The sequence below is a fragment of the Mytilus edulis genome, chromosome 1 (genome assembly GCF_963676685.1).
Source record: "Mytilus edulis chromosome 1, xbMytEdul2.2, whole genome shotgun sequence".
NCBI classification, from domain to species: Eukaryota; Metazoa; Mollusca; class Bivalvia; order Mytilida; family Mytilidae; genus Mytilus; species Mytilus edulis.
Window position 1 is genome coordinate 110,561,574 of NC_092344.1, and position 19,631 is coordinate 110,581,204.

The 19,631-nt window shown below is 31.3% G+C and overlaps 1 protein-coding gene across 1 annotated transcript; it reads right to left on the reverse strand.

Annotated features, from left to right (window-relative positions):
* Positions 1 to 11,288: 11,288 nt before the first annotated feature.
* LOC139499616 (lysosomal-associated transmembrane protein 4A-like) lies at positions 11,289 to 18,714 on the reverse strand. The gene is made up of 7 exons (XM_071288364.1): positions 18,290 to 18,714; positions 16,206 to 16,404; positions 15,625 to 15,701; positions 14,973 to 15,101; positions 14,229 to 14,324; positions 12,613 to 12,714; positions 11,289 to 12,179 (listed from the first exon to the last, which is right to left on the reverse strand). Exons 1-7 carry the CDS (start codon positions 18,386 to 18,388, stop codon positions 12,105 to 12,107), a joined length of 777 nt encoding a protein of 258 aa, XP_071144465.1. The 5' UTR covers positions 18,389 to 18,714; the 3' UTR covers positions 11,289 to 12,104.
* Positions 18,715 to 19,631: the final 917 nt, after the last annotated feature.

Here is a 19,631-nt window from a genome sequence, read left to right on the forward strand (position 1 = left end):
CTTGAAATTTTGACTTTTCAAATCCCGAAATTTTGACATAAACTTGAAATTTTGACTTTCAAAAATCGTGAAATTTCGAATTTTTGAAAAGTCGAAATATTGACTTATTTGAAACTCGAAATTTCGACTTACAAAAAGTCTAAATTTTCACTTTAAACTCGAAATTTCGACTTTTTTAAACTCAAAATTTCGACTTATTTTAAACTCGAAATTTCAACTTATTTTAAATTCAAAATTTCGACTTTTTTAAAACTCGAAATTTTGACTTATTTTAAACTCGAAATTTCAACTTATTTTAAACTCAAAATTTCGATATTTTTTACAGTCGAAATTTCGACTTTGATCTCTTTTAAAACTTTGATGTTAGTATTCAAACACAGTTATTACAATTTTAGAAGGAGTAGCCATGGACGCAAATTATTAAAGCGTCATCCACACATTTTGGCAATTTATATTTTGAAATAGGTTTTGTTCCATGTTTTATTTCCCACGACACTGTCATAGAATCGTCACATCTGAGAACATATAGCATCGCAGTTTCAAAGGCCTGTTTGGTTTCCCTATAGCAAGTCACTGACTTTGCCTTGTTTTAACAATGGTAAATCAAGTAGCCAAAAATGCCATGCATATTCAGGACGACAAATGAGCTGCTCGGTTTTCTAGTTTTGGAATTTTGAAATGAATAAATGGTTCTTTTTTTTTTTTGAAATATTGATTAAACTCTACAAGTTGACATTCTTATGACACAACTATTAACCCTTGTCTTTATATATCAGACTGTTGAATAAAAGTATGTCGTAACATGGGTGTATCGGAATAACGGGGTTGTCTTGATACACATATCTGAAGTCCAGACTTGAAATATGTATTTGAACGTGAAACATATTTTATTTATTCTTCGGCAAGAACAAGATTTTCTATCTAAAATAACCTCTTTAAAATTGTTTAGTTTATTAAAATGTGCTTCTTAAGTTTATGATGTATATGGCTCTCCGCTTGCTGATATAAATGACTGTGAATGTGGTAATCGCAAACGTATAAATACTTAGGAAAATTCGAAATTTTGAGTTTAAAACGAGTCGAAATTTTGAGTTTAAAACAAGTCGAAATTTTGAGTTAAAAAGAAGTCGAAATTTCGAGTTTAGAAAAAACCGAAATTTCCAGTTTTAAAAAAGTCGAAATTTTGAGTTTAAGTCGAAATTTTGAGTTTAAGTCGAAATTTCGACTTTTTATAAAGGCAAAATTTCGAATTCTAAAAAAGTCAAAATTTCGACTCTTTGAAAAGTCGAAATTTCAAGATTTTAGAAAGTCAAAACTTCAAGATAAGAAAAGTTAAAATTTCGAGTTAAAGTCGAAATTTTAAGATTTGAAATGTCAAAATTTCGACTTTGGAAAAAAAGCTCACTACTACTTTTATTTTTTCTATGTCCCTAATACGCTTCCGTGCAAACGAGACGTCAGATCGATACAATAAACAACAAGCACTGATTTACAGCGTCTGACTTTGGACAGGAATGTTGAGGATGTTTGTTGGCACCAAATCCTCCAATATGACTTAATCTTTGAAGTAACAGCACAAAATAAATTATAATAAACTGTTATCACAGAGATATGTCTCGCCTTTTTGTAATTTTGATTATGCAAATGTTGAAATCAAAATAGCAATACCTTAACATCTTACACGAGTTATGCAAACATTCAAAGTCAATGAACCATGACTGAGTTACATGGCTAAACAATCGCCATGTAAATGAGATGTGTCAATGCTAATACAATTGCATACCAAATACCGTTGACATATGTTATAAGTCGTTCCCGAAATCTAAATACAAAAATTAACCTGTAAACAATGTAAAAATTTCGAAGTCAATGAAGCATGAAGAGGGGTGGGGCTATATAATCTCTATGGAAACAATACTGACAAATTTGCACACCAAATATCATTGATTTTACATTAAATTAGCAGTTCATCTTAAACTGATCTAATCACAAACTAATACATGTAAACTTAGATAAGTTTCAAAGTCATTAGACTATGACTGAGGGTCGAGACCAAATATTATCCATGGAAATGAGATGTGCCAATGCTTATACAACTGAATATCAATTTACATTGGCCTATCACTAATGGTTCCCCTTGAACTGACCTAATAACAAACTAATACATAACTTACAAAAATTTAAGCAGAGACATATACATATGTCTCTGATTTAAGTCAATAGACTATGACTAAGGGGATGGAACCAAATTATCTCCATGGAAATGAGATTTGCCAATGCTAATACAACTGCATACCAAATATCCTTGATCTACCACTTGTAGTTCACCATAAACTGACCTAATCACAAACTAATACATGAGTAACTTACAAAAAATTTCAAAGTCAATAGACCATAACTAAGGGGGCGGAGCCAAATTATCTCCATGGAAATGAGATATGCCAATGCTTATACAACTTCATACCAAATATCATTGACCTACCACGTGTGGTTCCCCATAAACTGACCTAATCACAAACTAATACATGCAAAATAAGCAAAAGTTTCGAAGCCAATAGACCATGACTGAGGGGACGGGGCCAAATAATATCCATGGAAATGAGATGTACCAATGCTTATACAACTGCATACTGGCCAAATATTATTGACCTACCACTTGTGGTTCACCATAAACTAGACCTAATCACAAACTAAAACATTGTTGACGCCGTCGCCGACAACGACGTTGGAAACAGCATATCTATGCTCGCTTTTTGTCTCCGTCAAAGCGAGACAATAAAAACGAATCAAAATGGCTAGGCTCATCAGAACAATACATGACAATAAATAACAAACAAACACACCGAAAATGCAAAGTATCGATCTGAGAGTACTCGTACGGTAGTTACCGAAAGTTAGTTTTATTTAGGTAACAACAACTAATAAACAATATTGCACATACATACTGAAATGTTTGCCTGCTTATTATTTAATCATGATTGAAAAATAATGTTGATATCAAAGTCAAATGAACCCTTCCAGACAGACACATTCATCTAACAATAACTCCATTCACCATATATATTAACTTACTATTCAATGTACCTGATAAACTGACAGGACCATGAAACAAGAGGCTCTAAAGAGCCTGTGTCGCTCACCTTGATCTTATGTGCATATTAAACAAAACACGAGATGGATTCATGACAAAATTGTACTTTGATGATGGTGATGTGTTTGTAGATCTTACTTTACTGAGAATTCTTACTGCTTACAATTATCTCTACCTATATTGAACTTTGCCTAGTAGTCACAGAGAAAAATATTTTGTAAAAATTTACAAATATTTACAAAATTTATGAAAATGGTTAATCATTGACCCTTAAGGGGTCAATTGACCATTTTGTTCGCGCTGACTTATTTGTAGATATAACCTAGCTGTACATTATCGCTGTTTACAGTTTATCTCTAGTCTATCTATAATAATATTCAAGATAATAACCAAAAGCTGCAAAATTTTCTTAAAATTACCAATTTAGGGGAAGCAACCCAACAATGGGTTGCGTGATTGGTCTGAAAATTACAGGGCAGATAGATCTTGACATTAAGAACATTTTTTCTTTCGTCAGATTTGCCGCCTAAATGCTATGATTTCAGAGATATGATACAAAAACTGCATTTTACCCTATGCACTATTTTAGCCATTTCGGCCATCTTGATTAGCGGGCGGGGTCATCGGACACATTTTTAAACTAGATACCCTAATGATGATTATATATGGACAAGTTTGGTTAAATTTGTCTTGGTAGTTTCAGAGAAGAAGATTTTTGTAAAAGATGACAAACAATTACAATAATTGTAAAACATTGACTATAAAGGGCAATAACTCTTTAAAGGGTCAACTTATTTGTAGATCTTACTTTGTTGAACATTTTTGCTGTTTACAGTTTATTTCTATCTAAAATGATATTCAATATAATAACCCAAAACAGAAAAATTTCATTAAAATTACAAATTCAAGGGCAGCAACCCAACAACAGGTTGTCACATTAATCTGAAAATTTATGGGAAAATAGATCTTTATCTGAAAAACAATTTTACCCCCATGTCAGATTTGCTCTAAATGCATTGGTTTCAGAGATATAAGCCAAAATCTACATTTTACCCCTATGTTCTATTTTTAGCCATGGTGGCCATCTTGTTTGTTGGCCGGGTCATCGAACATATTTAAAAAAAACTAGATACCCCAATGAGGATTGTGGCCAAGTTTGGTTTAATTTGACTCTGTAGTTTCAGAGGAGAAGATTTTTGTAAAAAGTTAACAACCACGGACGACGGAGGCCAAGTGATGAGAAAAGCTCAGTTGGCCCTTCGGGCCAGGTTAGCTAAAAATAACATTGACCAATAAACCATTCAAATTATGTCAGGTCAGATGAACTATGCCACAGATACATGTACGCTTTACAAGCATTCCATACACCAAATATAGTTGACTTATTTCTTTTAGTACTATCTATCTAACTGACTAAACCATGAACCTCTATATTGACCAATGAACCATGAAAATGAGGTCAAGGTTATTGGAAACCTGCAAGACATACACGTACATCTTATTAATCATTCCATGCGACAAATACAGTTGCTCTATTGTGTATAGGACCTGAGAAATAAATCAATCCACAAAAAACCCACATTGTTTAATGAACAGTGAAATAAAGGTCAAGGTCGGATAAAACAAACCAGTCAGACATGTACATCTTACAGTCATTCTTTAAAATATAGTTGACATATTGCTTTTTATCGTATCTTAGATACGGACATGATAATCCACCTTCATGAAATAAGGTGAACCCTGTATTAATGACATGTAGGTGTAACGGTTTAGTTCTTCCTCTGTGATATGTTATCCTGGGGATAATTTGTCACAGTAATTTTTTTCCAGGCATGGAATTTCACAGGTAATCTATCTGTGTATAGTGGATATTATGTACCGGCATATATTTGCCGTACTATATTTCACAGAACCTTGTGAAATAGAATCCCATTAACTACTATGTAAGTTACTCGCAATCAATATATACCCGACTATAATTATAAAATGTTTCACAAAGGTAGAACAAATTTGCATAATTTATCAAAGGGAGGTAATTATGAGCAATTTATATTTTAAATATTCCTGAATCTATTTCATAGTGAAATTTTTCCTTGAATCTTATTTTTTATATATTCATTTATATAAAAAGATGATTCAAAACATGATTTAATAAGACAGATAATATTTCACAGGTAAATACTTCAGCTGTTAAAGTTCCTTTTGTTCCAATATATTGTTATGCTATGATTTATCTGATTTCCATATAATCAACAACTACATCTTTGTCCCCAGACAAAACTATTTATATAGAAAACTATGAATATAGTTAAAAATATCATCATAATCAAATTCTGCCATTACTGTTAACAGTAGTAATGCAACTCTATTTCTACCTCTTCTTTTTAATTTATATTTGTACTGAGATCTGAAAACAACTCACTTTTACTGTATTTCACTTACCTTATTTAATCATGATATTATTTCACAATTACGATCTTTGAAATTACTTCTGGTTTTCTTTTTTATGTTTCACGATAATTTCTTTTTAAAAGAATGATATTTACTTGAATATTTCAGGAAATTTTGTCAATGATAGTTTGTGAAATTATTTCCCATCATAATACATTTTTTTTTTTTTAACAATTTAGCTTTAATTCAAATAAACTATTATTATTTCATAGTATTTGTAAAGGATAAGATTTTTCTAATTACTATTCAATAAGTTAACTACCCAGATAGAATTTCACGGCAAAGGAACAAATATCACAGGGAAATATTTTCCTCTGGATAAAAAAATAACAACAACTACTGTCACATTTTTTCCTCCGGATCAAATTTCACCCGGATATAATTTTGCTTTACAGCGTATGAAGGAACCCACATCATACAATAGGTTTCCTATCTGACACTCATAATAAGTGAGAAATTCACATGACAAAAATAAATAATTTTCAAGCAATTGCTGAACCATGAAAATGATGTCAAGGACAATGGAAGTATAATAAAGGTAAACTTCGGAAAATACAGGGGTTGAGTCACCCAGGTCTTCTACCCTCTGAAAGTATGAAGCTTTAAACAAATAGCTTATATAGCCCAAAAGCAAGTCTTTCTCCCCTTGCCGACTTCGATCTCACAATCAATAAGCTTCTGACCTTTTCCTACATCTTACAAAGAACTCAAATTACCATTCTGAAACAATTTTTCTTTTTAGTAACTGTGACCTTGTCATGACATATACCAGACATATACTAGTATACACATCTCTGCATATACACATACATCAAAATGACTCTTTCCCTTCCTGCCATATGTCTTACATCTATCTGTATAAAGTTTCATTCAAAACAAGCAAGCTTAAAATCTTAGTTATAAACTGAAACCATTTTCCAATGGTTTTAATTTATTAAAGTTACTTAGGGACCATGACCATTGCCTCATATACCCCAAGTCAATAAGTTTCATCCCTGTTTTTGCATCTCTCATCTTGATATGTTTCATTCCATTATTGTAACATAAATTGGATTTTTTCCTTTGATGTTTTTATGAAATAATTTGCTTAAAAAGTGTGGTGAGGGAAAACCATGGTATATTATATGCAAATTTATGTTGTACCGTACTTTGCTAATTAAATATGCAACTCGACTAGAATCCAAAGGAAAAAAGGCGGAGCTTCAGCCATGGTATAACATATTCATTTTCATGTTATTCCATGGCTGAAGCTCCGCCTCTAAAATATTTAGGAAACTGTAAAACGTACTAAAAGGTCAAGATCTTCATTTGTTTTCATTTTATAAGAAAAAGCAATAAATTATGTGTACCACATTTCAAGAAACCCTTTTCAAACTATATAGGATTGTTACGAATTCCTTTAATTTTAGAAACAATTACTAAATGTTTCTTCTTTCAGTTTTGAAAAAAATAAAATGTAAAACTATCATTTCCTTTGCGAAAATTCAATTAAATTTCGATTTAAAAAAGGGGGTACCTATACAAAAAGGAATAAATATCGGCTACAAATATCTGTGAAAAAACATGGTTAGCGGACGTACACTATCTACGCCCCTGGATCCGCCACTGTTAAAATATTGTTTTATCATTAAAATTGTGTTTTAATAAATAATCTAATAAAATAACGGAAGAAAAGCATTTTTCAATTAGATGAAAATTCTGTAAAATATGATTAATTTGTATGATACATTGAAAACTAAAAAAAACAATTCTTACCGTCATTAGAATAATTATTTAATCCTTGTCGCTGGAATCCGACAGTTTTGTTTACCTCAGTCTGATGACATTATGAAATTACCTGCGCCTACAATCATACACGGGGCGCAAAACTAAAAAAAAATCGGGAAAATCCGACATTTTCTTTACTGTCTGCAAATTCAGGGGTTCTATTACATGAAATACACAGACGATCATACACGAAACGCAAAAGTGACTTGCGCGCGCTTCCATTTCATTGGATAAAACTGTAACGTGATCAGTGTCTAATATTAGTTGAAGGTCTTAAAGCTGTCAATCATTTTATTTATATTACAAATTTTATATACCATGTGTCTTACTCATTAACATATTTAAACAAACTCATCCTTCGGATTCGTTTGTTTAAATATGTTAACTCGTAAAAACCATGGTATATATAGTACTTATAACCTGGAAACAATTGTTCCAAAATATGTATTTTTATAGTAAGTGACCTCGACCTCTGATCACTTGATGATCCCAAAATCACCAGGCTTATTCCCTTTTCCTAAATCGTCCATCGCTATTAGTTTCTTTCCAATCAAGTTACAAAGAGGCAGATCGAGAAATTTTCGTAAGTGGTGCCCACTGACTGTCTGAGAGCAGGTCCGCTCCAGTCATGCTTCAGTAATTCTCTATATAATCAATATTTTTTTTCCACAGAGGGCCTATTTGTAATCAGTGACCTAATCATATAGACCACAAAATCTAAAGGCTTTTCCTTTTCCCTTCCATTTATGCAAGTTTTATTCAAATCAAGCAAGGGAAACTACTTTATCCCATTTTATACTTAATTGACCCTGACCACCATTTTGATCCCAAAATTAATGTTTTTCCCCTTAACCATATCTCCAATCTATAAGTTTCAGGCTAATCAAGCATCAGTGGCAGATCTAGAACTTTTTATAAGGGGGCTCGTTCCAGTGATTCCCTATATAATCAACCAAAGGTTTCCCTCAAAAGCCCCCCCCCCCCCCCGGGATCCGACTATGAGCATGGAAAGCTCATCCTGAAACCATTGTTAAAAGAACAAGAGTGCACACATTGATATGCCTAACCTGCTTTACTGACCGTAGATTTTATGTTGGTAGTCCTAAATATAAAGTTTTACTACAAGTGTCACATAACTTAACATGATACAAGAAAATCAGGTCAAGGTCATATAAACCAAACCAGAGACATGTACCCTTACAATCATTCTGGCTATTCCTACATTTGGAATTTTACTATTCTGGCTATTCCTACATTTGGAATTTTACTATTCTGGCTTTTCCTACATGGGAGATTATGGGAAGAACAATAGATGTTGGTATTGAAATTATGTTTTTTTAGTCCTTGGTGTATAATTAGGTCACAGGTAACTTTACATGTGGAAATTAACATTACAAAAAAAAAACTTTTTTCAAGTAGCTACTGAACCATGAAAATGAGGTCAAGGACAATGAACATATAACAGATGGAATCTTCATAACATAAGGCATCTATATACAAAGTATGAAGCAGTCAGGTCTTCCACATTCTAAAATAGAAAGCTTTTAAGTAATTAGTTAACAGCACCACTGCAAGATCACTATCCCTATGTCGAGCTTCCAGAAGTTTCATTTATTCTACCAATTGATACTCAAGTTATCATGGACTGATATTTACGAAATATTACAGAAAATATGCTTTGAACAAATGCATCAAATGTTTGATAAATACTTCTCAGTCAGATATGAAGTCACAATAAGCTATCTTTTTTTACACGGCCATGGTTGGGAGCTAAAAACTGAACATTTGATTTTAGTACATTTTTCTGTTTTTTATTGACATCAGACATTTTTTTTAAGGTTTATGTACCCTTCTGTAGCCATTTTTGTACGATTTTTTCAAACCTCAATTGTATCAAAACTAAAGATATAATAAATAATAGAGATAGGCCATTTAGTACATGTTCCAAGGGGAAACTTGATGCAAAACATTATTTTTTACTGTTTCATTGCATTTGATAGAAAAAGAGGACTTTGTGGCAAATAAATCAAGATTTTTATAGAAAATCCACAGCCTTTAATACAGAGATTTTTGTTATAAAATTTGAAACATAAATTACTCACTTGATTTTCTATGATGTGCTAGTGTTTATTTTTTACAAAAAGTTCTAAGTAACCTGTAAATTCCAAAACACCTCGTGCTGAGTCACTAAAGTCGAGCACACCCTAAAAGGTGTACTTGATTTTGGCCATATTTATACTTGTCTTAACCAATAACTACATTTATAAACTTGTTTTAAGGAAATTAATGCTAGCACTGCATGCAATAATCCTATATCTATCAGTCATCAAATTGCCAAATATGAGAGTACAAGGATAAAGGCTGTGGATTTTCTATAAAAATCTTGATTTATTTGCCACAAAGTCCTCTTTTTCTATTAAATGAAATGGAACAGTAAAAAATAATGCTTTGCATCAAGTTTCCCCTTGGAATATGTACAAAATGGCCTATCTCTATTATTCATTATATCTGTAGTTTTGATACAATTGAAGTTTGAAAAGTTCGTACAAAAATGGCTACAGAAGGGTACATAAACCTTAACAACCTTGACTGGCTATACAGCCCTTGAACGGTCAGTTCTGACATTCCTTAGTTTATTTTTCCTTTTATAATAGTGGTGAGGTCAAGTTCTTACAAAAAAGTTTAACAAGGAGTTTTTATGGCTGTCTTATGTCAAGTATTTCATTGGTGTTTGAAGCTTTATGGCTGTTCTTTTTTTCATCCTAAATAAATTGAATGCAATCTTAAGTGATCTCTGTTGAAGACGTTTACTGTCACTGTAGGAGTGAATGCAAAAGGTGAAAGAATGTACTGACCAGGTGATGACCTTAGTTGTCATTTTTGTTTCATGAGATTTTGGGGTTGCTGTCTTACTGATGCTTGCACATTGTCTTCTTTTATTTAAGTTAAGTTAAGAATTATTGTAAAGGCCAAGTGTAGATGGTGATTTATTTTTATTTGGTACAGCTATGGTACAATAGCGGACACATCAAAAATATCTGGTGAAACGTTTGGTACTAGTTCTGCCTGCATAATATCATGACATGTGATTACCAAAATTAATACATAATAATCTATTTATAAAGTCAATAAATGGGAAATGTGTCCATTGGCACAGATGATGCTCCTAATTGCATATAATATTATAAAGGGGCATAACTAAAGAACTGTAAAAGTGATGCTACCCACATTTGTACTTGATTGGAGTTTTGTGGTAATGAGCATTATGTATGTTTCATAACATTTAGTTGTGGCAAACTAGATAAGAGAACAGAAACGAAAATTAAAGCAATTTTACCATTTGTAAAGGGGCATAACTCTAGAAAGCTGAAAGTGAAGCCACCAAAATTCATTCAAAGGCTATAGTTTGACCTATAATGGTTTACATTTACAAATTATGACTTGGATGGAGAGTTGTCTATTGGCACTAATACCACATCATCTGATATTTATTGATCTGTGTTTTGTGATAATGCATTGTGTATAAGTTTTATAACATTTGGTTGAAGCAAACTAAAGTTAGAAAATGGATATGAAAATTCAGCTATTTTTCCATTTATAAAGGGACATAATTCTTGAATGGTAAAAGTGACGCCACAAAATTCACACTTGATCCGTGTTTTAAGGTAATGATCAGTGTGTATAAGTTTCATATTATTTGGTTGAGGCAAACTAAAGTTAGAGAATGGAAACCAATTTTGGGATGTATGAACGGATGTACATACATACAGAGGGACAGGGGTAAAACTTAAATACCCCCTCAAAAAATATCTTCTGTCCATTGAAAGCTTTCAAAATAACTGTCCTGTCCTGTTTTGACTGGTCATGTAGGAAGGACTAAAATTTAAAAGAAGACAATGGCATTATACAAATGGCATAACTGGCAATAACTTGCTCTGCAATTATGAATAGAAGGTTTAACCTCAAGCATGATAAGTCATTTAGGTAAAACCAACTTTATTTCAATAAAGAATTCCAAAAACAATATTTGTAGTGTTTCAACATCAAAGTAATATAAATATAAGGAATGAGTTAAACGTCTCTATACCATGTTGAAGAAACTCCATTTTATAAATCTATCACATATCTAATTGCACAATGTTCATATGAACATATCTCAAATTGAAAGACAAATTGAAAGGGGCCTTTTTGGAAAACAGTTGATATGGAAAGTATTCAATTTAACTTGGTCCAAAAGATGTTTATCACTTCACAAGTTCATAGGGTCAAAGATATGTATGTAACTTTTAAATACTGTGACCTAACATGTCAAATTATGATGAAGATAGTAAATATTATTAAATATGCAAGTCAAACAGTATTTCTGAAATCCATACCATAGTTGTAAAATTTACACCTAAAGGTATTTCATTAATTTTTCAATTATACAGAAAAACTGCGGATAACTTGATAATGAGTATAAATGAATCTTCTTACACATCTGAAACACTGGAAATAATCTTCCTACACATCATAAACACATGACATTATAATTTAAATCAATACATTTACTAACATACATGTAAGTCAGTATATTTTGTAATACATGATTCTATCACCTGTATCCTCCAGAAAAATGGCAAAAATTAAGATCCAATAAAGCTTTAACAATAAAAAAAGTGACATCCTATTAAATTAAGCATTACGAAAATAAAATAGCTCTCCTACAGTCCAATGAAAACAGATATTTATTTTGTCTTCATTCAATATCATCTATATCATCACGTATGTACAAGAGAGCTGTAACCTAATTTTTCTATGATGCATAAGGTGGTGGAGCTTGGTCCATGGGAACTTTGACAGCATCTTCATACTTTGGAGGAAGTAACATCTGAAAGTACAATATTTATTGGCTCATCATATAAAAATTTAAATTTAGCAGACATAAACCAATATTATGTGCATATTTAAGTAGGTGATATTGTCTGTTTGTGTATTTCTATTTAAAATAATATTCCAACCCAAAACTAAAGTTTACAATGAGATTAATTATCTTTCAAATGTTACTAAATAATTCATCTTTATACTGAACTTCCATCGATGCATTTTTTTATTAATAATCAACAAGCATTCTTGTCCTTTTTTTAATTAGTACCCTGGTATGTTTTTTTAAACGTACCATAAACAAATCCGTTGAAAGAAATCAGTTTTATCTTTTATTTATTTCTATTGATTTATGATGTAGTACAAAGAATGTTGTTTTATAAGAGCAAATATCTGCTACTTTATTTGACTTTATTACAGTTTTTATCTACATTTTGTACCTCAGAATCAGGATCAACAGTATATTCTCTAACCACATCTCTGTTTACTAGGCTCATCTGTAAGTACTTGTAACAAGCCCAGATCACTCCAATCAGATAAGCCTTTATAATATAAATCATGAAAGTATTCAGTATTCATCAATACAGAGTGTAAAGCTAAATGTATTAGACAAATCTGTTAATAAAACATCTACATGATACTGATAGTCTACCAAAGAACCATATTAATTTATTAACTCAAAATACCTGCAATTTACCTATATTGTTCAGACTAGAATAAAATGTAATTATTTCCATGAAACTACACCAACAAAACCATCTTATTTTAAAAGTGAGATAAGGAATTTTTTTCTGTCTATTACTTACCATGATATGATATTTTAATTTTATCCCAATTTTCTAAACCAGGTTCATTTATTGGTCAATCAAATGAAACTTGATGAGTTTAAAATAGATGGGGAATTGTCTCCATGGACACAGATGATGCTTCAGCTTGCATGTAATATTATAAAAGGACATAGCCCAAATGTGTACTTGATCAGAGTTTTGTGCTAACAAGCACTGTGTATAAGTTTGATAAGATTGGGTTGAGGCAAATTTAAGTGAAAAGAACAGAAACAAAACATTCAGCATGTTTTTCCATTTGTAAAGGGGCATAACTTTAGAACAGTAAAAGTGAGGCCACCAAAAATTCAAACATCTATGTTTTGTAGTACAAAATGTAATAAGCATTGTGTATAAGATTCATAACATTTGGTTAAGACAAACTAAAGTAAGAGAACGGAAACTAATTTTGGGACGTACACATAGATAAGGGTACTCCTCTACCACATGGGCATAAAAATAATAATTGCATTGAGTCATCACTTTCTATTTTTATACAATTTGTGCTTCAATAATTGTTAAAACAAATGTCGCATATGTTACAAACTTTTGTATTGATTTTGAGCATCTGACATTAACCAAACACTAGATGAATTGTATTTATTCAATCTTTTTTTTATTGATTACAACTTTCTTTACTTTAAACATTTGATGTTAACTTAATGCTACATTAGTTCATATTCATCCCCAAATATAAGAATTAAAGCAATATAACTTATAAGTGACTTAACATAATTTAAATTACTATAGTGGAAAAAAATGTGATTCTGACATCACTTTACATAAACTGCATTCTTATTGAGATATGTTATGTATATTTTATAAAAAAAAATATACTCTAAACAGTTTATGTGTTCATAGTACATGTGTACGAATGTCCCAATCGAACTGTCATTTTCTTTGTACAGTGGACCTTGTAATTTATTTGATTTTGATTATTGGTGTTTTAACACCAATTTTAAGCACCGCATTTAGGCTATTTCGTGGTAGCCAGTTTTTATTGGTCGAGGTGTCTAGGAATAGAAGCTCCTTCATAATATTAGTTCCAAAAGTAGAAAATATTCTGGAATATTATTTCTACAGGAATAAATATTACAGTATATGTTCCTGACAGAATTAATGGTATAGAATATTTATTCCAACTTGAATAGATATTATGACAAAATTCCTACATATATGCATTTATTTCATATCAAAGTAGAAACTAGTTTATGCATATCTCTGAAACTTACCTTAAATGACAGCCATAAAATGAAACAGATCAGACAAAGAATCATCAGAATATCACGGTCCATTGCCAATAGTCTGTCCATCAAGGGGAGACAAGCCTACAAAAAATATTTCCTTTCAATCACAGACTAGGTATACATTATATTTTCAAAGATCAAAATAGAATGTGAAATATTTCAAAATCAAGCCCACTGATTCTTAATGTTTCAATGGCTGTTAAATTTGTTGTCTTATGTGTACCTTTGATTGTTTCATAAGTTTCTTTGCCACTTGGTGCATAGTTACAATTATCTCTATTATTATAAATTTCAAACATAAGCCAAACAGATTTGTTTTTCAATAGGCTGACACAATGAGCATTATAAAGGCTAGAATTAAGCAACCTTTTTCTTAACTTGACATAAAGTTATCACTGTCAAGCTGCTGACCAAATATGACATCATTCTGTTAAGTAGTATGTAGAAAAATTGGGACAAAAGTATTTAGTTAGTGCTTGACATCTGAAAAATTCCTTTTATTAGAAACTCTGGAATAATAGGAACAGTTTCATGATTGAAAAGGAGCTAAATAAACAGTTCAAACAAAACTTGTAAGCTACAAATAATTTAGACACAGCATTCTTAAATTAATTGAAAGCATGTGAAAATTACTTGAATTCAAACAGTTAAAGTCCCATAACTCTGGTAAGACACATCAGAAAATTGTAGAACTTGAACGGTAGCTTAAATTTAATGTTAACTTCATACCAATCCTTCTTGACACAGCCACAACTTCATATCTGGAGCATAGGAGAAATATCCAACTACAGTCAGACAGGATATACAAAAGTCAAACATCTGAACACAGAAAAATGGCATCATGTAGCCTGGTCTATGCTGCAAAATATAAAAACAAGTCAGACAGGAAATACAAAATTCAAACACCTGAACACAGAAAATGGCTTCATGTAGCATGGTCACTACTTGCAAATGAATAATTCATCAGCAATGTTTCTTCCCTTATTTTGGTCGCTGCGATATAGCCATTTTGTGATAATGCGGCGTAAAGCAACCAACAATCAATCAAATCCCTTATTTTGGAAAATTTTGAAAGAATCTGGCTGTTGAAATTATTTTTTTTGTGTATATGTCCGATTTTGATAAGTGATTTTTGTACATTTTGTCTAATATTTTTTATAATATATCAAGATACAATGTCTAAAAGTCAAGTAGAGCATCAAATATTGCAAAAAACAAATTGTCTATCAAAGTGACATGGCAACATGAGTGGTATGCACTTTGACCTGGATAAAGTTCACTTCTGATTTTGTATGATTGTATAAGTTATCATCAACATTCCATGCAATAGGAAAAAGTAAAATAACAAAAATACTGCACTCCAATTATTGCTATAACCTACCTTCATTATACCATAGATTAGGAATCCTGTTATTGTTATCATACACATCACAATAGCAAAGGCAACACAAAGGTTATCTGTAAAGCAAATTATAAGTTAGTTAATTCTAAATAAATATATGCTTGGTAAATATCTTAAAGCCCCATTACAAAGAATTATTCTAAGATCTGCATTACATGTATCAAGTATATAAATGTAGTTACACTGTCAGATGACTCAAACAAATTGTAAATACATGATATAACTTCATCTAGAACCATTCAAATAAACCACTTTGCTATATTGTGCAATTCCTTATAATTAGATTATCAAAACTGTTTGTTCTTTTCAAAAACTAATATAAGATTTGCAATATTTGCATTTTATCAATGCAGACATTTTCAAACTGTATAATATTGTACATTAAAAACCGTTTGTCTGTCTTTTTGGCAATCAGGGAAGTCCCTGGATTTCCTTTGACAGTTGTACTTGTCTTGTTGGCAATCATACAATATTTCCTTATTTACTTACTGAATGTGAAACCAAATTGTCATCCTCTTAAATGAGCATGACAACCATTACTACCAAGTTTCTTGATGTACCTTTTGTAAACTTCTTCTGTACAAACATGACATCCCCACAAGTCTCCAGTTTGACTTGGTCTCCTTTGACATTAACATCAATAACAATATCCTGGTTCTTGGTGTTGTCCCCTACTGGACATGTTTGCATGGATTTCTCAAGGACCTCTGGATGAATTGAGGCGAAGATTAAAGTGCATGCCATAAACATGAACCCAAGCTGTAAAAAAAAATGTAATAATCAAAGTACAAATTTGATAAATTAAACTTTTTTAAGTGCTGCATTTGTATCACTAGTCATCTTATGGAATTTTCTCTTTATACTGGTATGTACCCATACTTTCACTTTTCCCTACCTTCAGTTTATATTAAAGCACTTGTTCAATTGTTTTTTAAACATTTGAACAGCAACCATTAATTTGTCTTTACTTAACATGCTTAAGTTAATAGTTATTTTTTCTTAAAAGAGAATCAAGACAATACATTTATGAAGGTGATGAAGTGAAGATAAATGATAAAATCTTAAATAAATTTTCAGACAGTGGCGTAGCAGGGTCATTTTTATGTGTACGCCCAAGACTTGGCGAGGGATATGCATTAGGGATGCCAATCGTTCAATGTTAAAGCACCTGCTGGTAGTGGGTTCGAAAGGGACAAAGCTCCCAAAAGCTATCGAGAATGAGATACCATAATGATTCCTGTCAGTAAAAAATCATTGATAGCAACATACTTTTGAATCTAAATTGTTTGTTTGTTTTGGTTAAATCTTGTAATATGTTAACTTATTCATCGTGTTAAACTGGAAGCTATCCTAATGGTCATTGGTTTTAGAGAAAACGTCCAAACCAATATTACTTTTAAATAAGTTTAAATGGTGCCGTGAGTGAGCATACAATCCACAAAAGCACCTTTTAATGAACACGAAAAAAATATTTCTAAGAGGTGCAATATAAAAAAATTCTGGAACACCTAGGATTTCTCCCCACAAATAGTCAATCAATTTATCGTTCCTTTAAAGGGATTTAAAAAAAATCTAAAATTTTCTTCTGATATTTTTTTCTTGAACTGGAATATTTCACGACAATCTACGAAGGTTTATAAATTGAGCATTAACTGTGTAAAGAAGAGTCCGGTTATCCGGCTGTCTATCAGAGAAGAACAGAAAATGAACGAAAAAAAAATGCTTTCAAAATTTTAGCTTTAGACATAAGTAATAGAAAAAGCTTCTTTGGCATTTTCATAAAATTCGATGAAGGTTCGACAAGTAGTTCATGTAATTGAGAAATAACAAAATGTAAGCCCAAACTGCGACCACTTATCAATTGCAGAAAGAAATACATTTTGTCCTTAAAATGTGGGAAAATTAAAGATATAATTGCATTATTATATTGCTCTGAATACTCTTTTGATCATTAACAGTTTCTGTCCAACTTTCATAAAATTTCACGGAGAGTCATTCAAAAGACTTTATCCACATTCGGAACCTAAATGTTGACGCCGCTTTGTGTCGCTTTTGGGACATAAATCACTGGCTCGACAAAAATACAAACAGCATATCGAATCTGAGCAGATAGTGAATTGCTTTAAATATAAGAAAAGTTCGTAGAATTCATAGTACTAGATTCAGACTTTTACAAAAGATTCGAAGAAATATATTAAATAATCTATTTGAGTAAATTTAGTCCCTTTTTATTCAAAATTACAATCCATTGAAAAAATGAAGCACAAGGCTGATGTGCTTTTGACCAGTTTTTCTTATTCTATGTTGAATATTTGTTTTATTTTCAAAATTCAAGTGTACGCCCGGGTGTTTTGACGTAAACGTAGCTACGCGCATGTCAGACACTAGAAAAAGTTGGAGGGCTAATGAATTATGTGGAATTAGGTACATCATTCTTTTGTTTTTTTCTACATGTAGTCAATACATGGAGATATTTTTTCTCTCAAATGTTAGTGATGACATCTCTCGGAATTTTATCAATAACAACTGGAAGATAAGTTACTGTGTTCAGTCACATGGTTATTTCATAACAATTAAACTTGTATATTGTAGAAATTATCGTGTGTTTTATAAACGGAAATGGATCGATAAATAATAATCATACCAAATTTATGATACCAATGAAAATGGCACCTGTTCTAACATGAAAACAACAACAGCAACGAAAGGCCTTATTATTGGCCGTGCCCATTTTGAGATTCATCTCAAATGACGACTGAAACTGTAAAATAAATGTGTTTTGTTTTTGTTTGTCTACGTCCTCTTCCGATAAAAGTAGTTCAATTGATATTTATCCGCATACATTTTTACACTTTTTTATTTTGTTGATTCGATCAATCAATACCGAATAGTTAGAAGACCTTTGTATCCCAAAAATTAATAGAAAATTTTTCTTTTACAATGAAATGCCAGTATGGACATTTGTTTTTTTAAGAAATAAAGATAAATATTCCGGACTATATTGTGAAAAAGGGCTACTTTCATTTTAGACTTGTGACGTAAAGAGTATGCGATGCAATCCCACATGTATGTATTTTTATTGGGTGTAAATTTAAAATAGACCCTTAATAATGATTATGCTGTACTTTCTGAATTATTTTTATTTCCACTTTCATTGTAATCCCTTAAAAATACAATTAATTTTTGGCTTCATATCATTAATATGGACAGTGAGAGTATGGTAAAGCGGAAAGCATACAATGAAAACTTTTACTTGAAAACTTTCCTAATGGTTTTTGTAGTAAATTAAAAGTGTTATTAGTTGGTAAACTTTGTTTTCAGCATATCTGGGAAAATCAAAATACTATGTCAAAGAAGAAATTAGAAGAGCCTCGGAACTTTGATTCGTTAAATCCTGGAAACAAGCTCTTTTGTGACTCTAATAAAGATAGTCATGGTAATAAACTAAGAACATATCGCAAAGTTAAAAATAATTTTGAATTAGAAAAGTATCTTCTACTGGACCTTAACAAAAGTGTTATTTCTAAAATGGTAAAAATCAGAATTATTAATAGCAAATTACTAATAGAAGTTGGTAGATAGAACACCTTTAGAACAGAGAATTTGTCCAATTTGCAAGGATGGAATTGAGGATGAGTTCCATTTCCTCATTGAATGTAAAGCGTTAGAACTTAATAGAAATGTACTCTTTTGTAATGTAAGTGAAATATGTCTGAACAAAATAAGTTAGTTTCATTTTGAAAAGTAATGATACGGACATTAGTTCTATATGTGTGAGCTGGAATAAGCGATATGTATGATTTGAATATTCATTCAGTAAAGTAAACCTAATGTTGCTAAGAGCTTTTTTTTAGTATTAAAGCTTATTGTAATAGCTTGAATTAATAATATAGTTTGAATAACACCTTCACGCAATGTAGATATAAAATATGTATCTCTTATCATTGAGAAAATATGTTGGTTTTTTTGTTTTTTTGTTTTTTGTT

Excerpts from the sequence above, each read along its gene's own strand:
- LOC139499616 (XM_071288364.1), bottom strand. The coding sequence starts at position 18,388 with ATGAATCTCAAAATGGGCACGGCCAATAATAAGGCCTTTCGTTGCTGT. Across the intron at positions 16,405-18,289 it reads TCATTGGTATCATAAATTTG|CTTGGGTTCATGTTTATGGC; the intron begins GTATGATTATTA and ends TTTTTTTTACAG. Across the intron at positions 15,102-15,624 it reads TAATCTATGGTATAATGAAG|CATAGACCAGGCTACATGAT; the intron begins GTAGGTTATAGC and ends TATATTTTGCAG.